Source organism: Hyposmocoma kahamanoa, unplaced genomic scaffold, assembly GCF_003589595.1.
Source record: "Hyposmocoma kahamanoa isolate Upper Pololo Valley unplaced genomic scaffold, ASM358959v1 99879, whole genome shotgun sequence".
Lineage (NCBI taxonomy): Eukaryota > Metazoa > Arthropoda > Insecta > Lepidoptera > Cosmopterigidae > Hyposmocoma > Hyposmocoma kahamanoa.
In genome coordinates this window covers 8,782,353-8,785,356 of record NW_020656077.1, presented here as the reverse complement: position 1 = coordinate 8,785,356, position 3,004 = coordinate 8,782,353, and the positions used below count along the sequence as shown (strand labels likewise).

The 3,004-nt window shown below is 37.3% G+C and overlaps 1 protein-coding gene across 1 annotated transcript; it reads right to left on the bottom strand.

The window, feature by feature from the left end:
• Nucleotides 1–653: 653 nt before the first annotated feature.
• LOC113239560 (alpha-(1,3)-fucosyltransferase C-like) lies at nt 654–2,803 on the bottom strand. The gene is made up of 2 exons (XM_026476621.1): nt 2,322–2,803; nt 654–1,020 (listed from the first exon to the last, which is right to left on the bottom strand). Exons 1-2 carry the CDS (start codon nt 2,801–2,803, stop codon nt 654–656), a joined length of 849 nt encoding a protein of 282 aa, XP_026332406.1.
• Nucleotides 2,804–3,004: the final 201 nt, after the last annotated feature.

The following is a 3,004-nucleotide window of genomic DNA, read 5'->3' as shown; positions in this document are numbered from 1 at the left end:
TATATATATATATATATATATATCAAGCAAAAAAAGAGCTATCATACTATGTAGATTACACTATGATACTATGGAGATTTCATGAGACTTGCCAACTTATGTCTCAGAGCGTTCGTGCACTAAGTCCACTGTTTCGAATCCGAGAAATGACGCTCTGAAATGTCCCAGGGATCATTTTATCTCTAGATGTACAAGCGATATTCGTATAAGTAATGAAGGTATCAAGCAATGAATTCTAACGCTTTGAGTGGCACTACAATCGTTATGGGCAGGCGTGTCGCTAAAGACACACCGAGCCCACCGACCCAGCGACGCAGCCCGGGTTGGTGTCGGCGGCCTTATTTCTAATCTAATCCCATGACATGATGTGTCGCCGGGTCGGCGAGCTCGGTATGTAGAAAGGCTTACCACCCACCAGGACCACGACTTGTTCTTCTCGTCACTTGGTGTTATATAAAAAAAAGATAAACAAAGACTGAAACTTTGGTAACAATTTTTTATATTTCTATTTTCAATATCCAGTCAAAAAACTTTTGGCTAACGCTGCTAGCGGACAATGAACTCCAGTCGAACGGACATAGTAACAAAAGTTCATTCCCGTACACGTGAAATTAGGACGTGGAAACTTTTTTTTCTACAAAGCCCAGCAAGTATCACTCAAAAACGTAATTGTAAATGTTCGACACAAGTCCAGCGATGCCCGGCTTTGGTTTGTCGTTGTCTAATAAAAGATGAATCCTGCCGTCGTCTGGCGGAGGGCCACTATACCATTCATTCCACCACACGTTGGTGTTGTATACTTTTTTCTTTTTCACTAATGTCTCATTGTTGAGCATAGTACAGAGTGCACAGATTTCATGCAGATAGTTGTTTTCAGCTGTATGGTGAAAACTGTAATATCCATGCCATCTAAAGAAGTCCTGGTATCTATTTCTATCGTTTATTATATCCACCATTGTTCTTGCCAGTTTAGCGGGCCCTAAAGTATGTGCTCGCAAGAATGTTCCTTCAGGCATAAATCTGAAAATATACAAGACATTTAATGAGGGAAATTATTAAGGTTCGAAAAAACAGATAGAATTGCAGCGCAGCGTACCAAAGCTAACTGTAATCTAATCTCTGGAGAGCCCGGATGGACAGAAAGACCTTTACCGACTTTCGAAAGCAAGAGAGAAGAACGCTAGGGATATTATCCATATCAAATGTATAAAAGATGATGAAGGAAAGGTTTTTACGAAGGATAGAGAGATAAATGATCGCTGAAAAGAATATTTTAGTCGATTAATGAATGAAGAAAATGTGTGGAGTGCAGTGTTAGAGAATGCACCGATTAACATAGGGGTGGTGGAAGAGATAAGTATGCATGAAGTAAAAGAAGCGGTCAATAATATAAAAAATAGGAAAGCTGCAGGGCCAGATGGTATAAAAACGAAAATTATATTATACTTTTTATTATACTTTCGAATAATACATTATAATTTATAATATAGAAACATTTCCTAAACTCGTATTCGCGATAGACTGCTTTAACAAGAACCAAAATTAATGCATTGCATAAAGTAGGCTTTGAATTTAAAATAAGCAATTTACGATAAAAATGTGTAAAATAGTTTGCCGTAGAGTAGAAATTAAGTTGGCAGAGTGCTATTACGTAAGCAAAATCTTTCGGAGCTTTAGCACTTCATTCGGTTGTTTCCGTATTTTTATTTGCATTAAAATTAAAATTTTTGTAACGCTGCAATATTCATAATTTGAATACGCTCATTTTAAATTTACTTTTCGGAGCTCTTATTACAACCCATTTAATGATCGCTTTTCACTCACGCGTTGACTTGATTTCTTCATTGAAAAGGTACTTTTTCCTGTTCAATAAGCTAAATTTACAGTACTGCGGAATGTAACGGAAGTGAGTTTTTGTAACCATAGCATAATGAACTTAATGTCCATTGTGTAAGGTACAAACTGGATGCGAACCAAACAACAGTCTCGCGCTGTTTCGAAAATTGCCCACAGCTACATTTCTTGTATTTCGTTTGCATGTTACTAAATTGATATTAATCATTATGTTATGTATAATTTTGTTATAAAAACTAATTTCCATTCCCTTCCGGGACAATGTAAATAATTGAAACATATAATTCAGTGACCAAAGGAAGGTGAGGCATGTGATAGGTGGTTATTAGTAAATCTTTGGATTGTTACCACGAGTCACAATTTACGATATTGCATGATTTATAAAATTAATGATCTCATGCAGAAATATGTTCTTGTTTGCAATGTCAAATAAGTAACTATAGCAACAGAAGCCCTGTGTGGTTTACCTGGTGTAATTTGCGCCTCCAAAAACAACTGGCACTGAAAAATGCTCCAATCCAGTTAATATCTTTTCAGTGACATAGTCTTCGCAGAAAGAATTCTCAAATGCCAAATAAAAGTAATAAAATGATTCGACGAGGGCATAACATTCGTCAAAACTGTCCATGTTTTCGGTTGGACAAAACCTGTCTCCGCAGTTGCCAAAAACATCCACGCGGTGGTCGTATCGCGCCAGCTCTTTCTGCAATTCACCCACAAACTCAAGGCGTTCACTTGCCTCGCAGTTCGACACAAACCACACCGCTGCAAGACGCTTCTTTTGCAATTTATTCTTCACATACTCGCTCGTTGAATTCATATCTTTGATATCAATCCAATGCATGTCCAATTTAGGTCCAATTATCTCATCGCGATCATTTTTTATGACAATATAAGGAAACACAGCGTCCGAATCCAGGCGGTATGTCCAGGTTAAATTGAAAAACATATTGAATTTCTCAGGTACCTTGTGTAAGCCAGCAGGTTCTATTGACCCCAAAATATAATTCTGTGTCACAGATCGTTTGTATGGTATCTCTATATTCATAAACATACCTAATATGTTGAACAAAATGGCGTCGAATTCTAATATATCGTGAAAATACGAAGCTTTATCCGTGACGTAACAGTTTTGAAACGTGCAGTTCCT

Coding starts and splice junctions, on each gene's coding strand:
- LOC113239560 (XM_026476621.1), bottom strand. CDS start 2,803: ATGTTTTTCAATTTAACCTGGACATACCGCCTGGATTCGGACGCTGTG. Junction 1,021..2,321: donor GGAGGCGCAAATTACACCAG/GTAAACCACACA, acceptor GTATATTTTCAG/ATTTATGCCTGAAGGAACAT.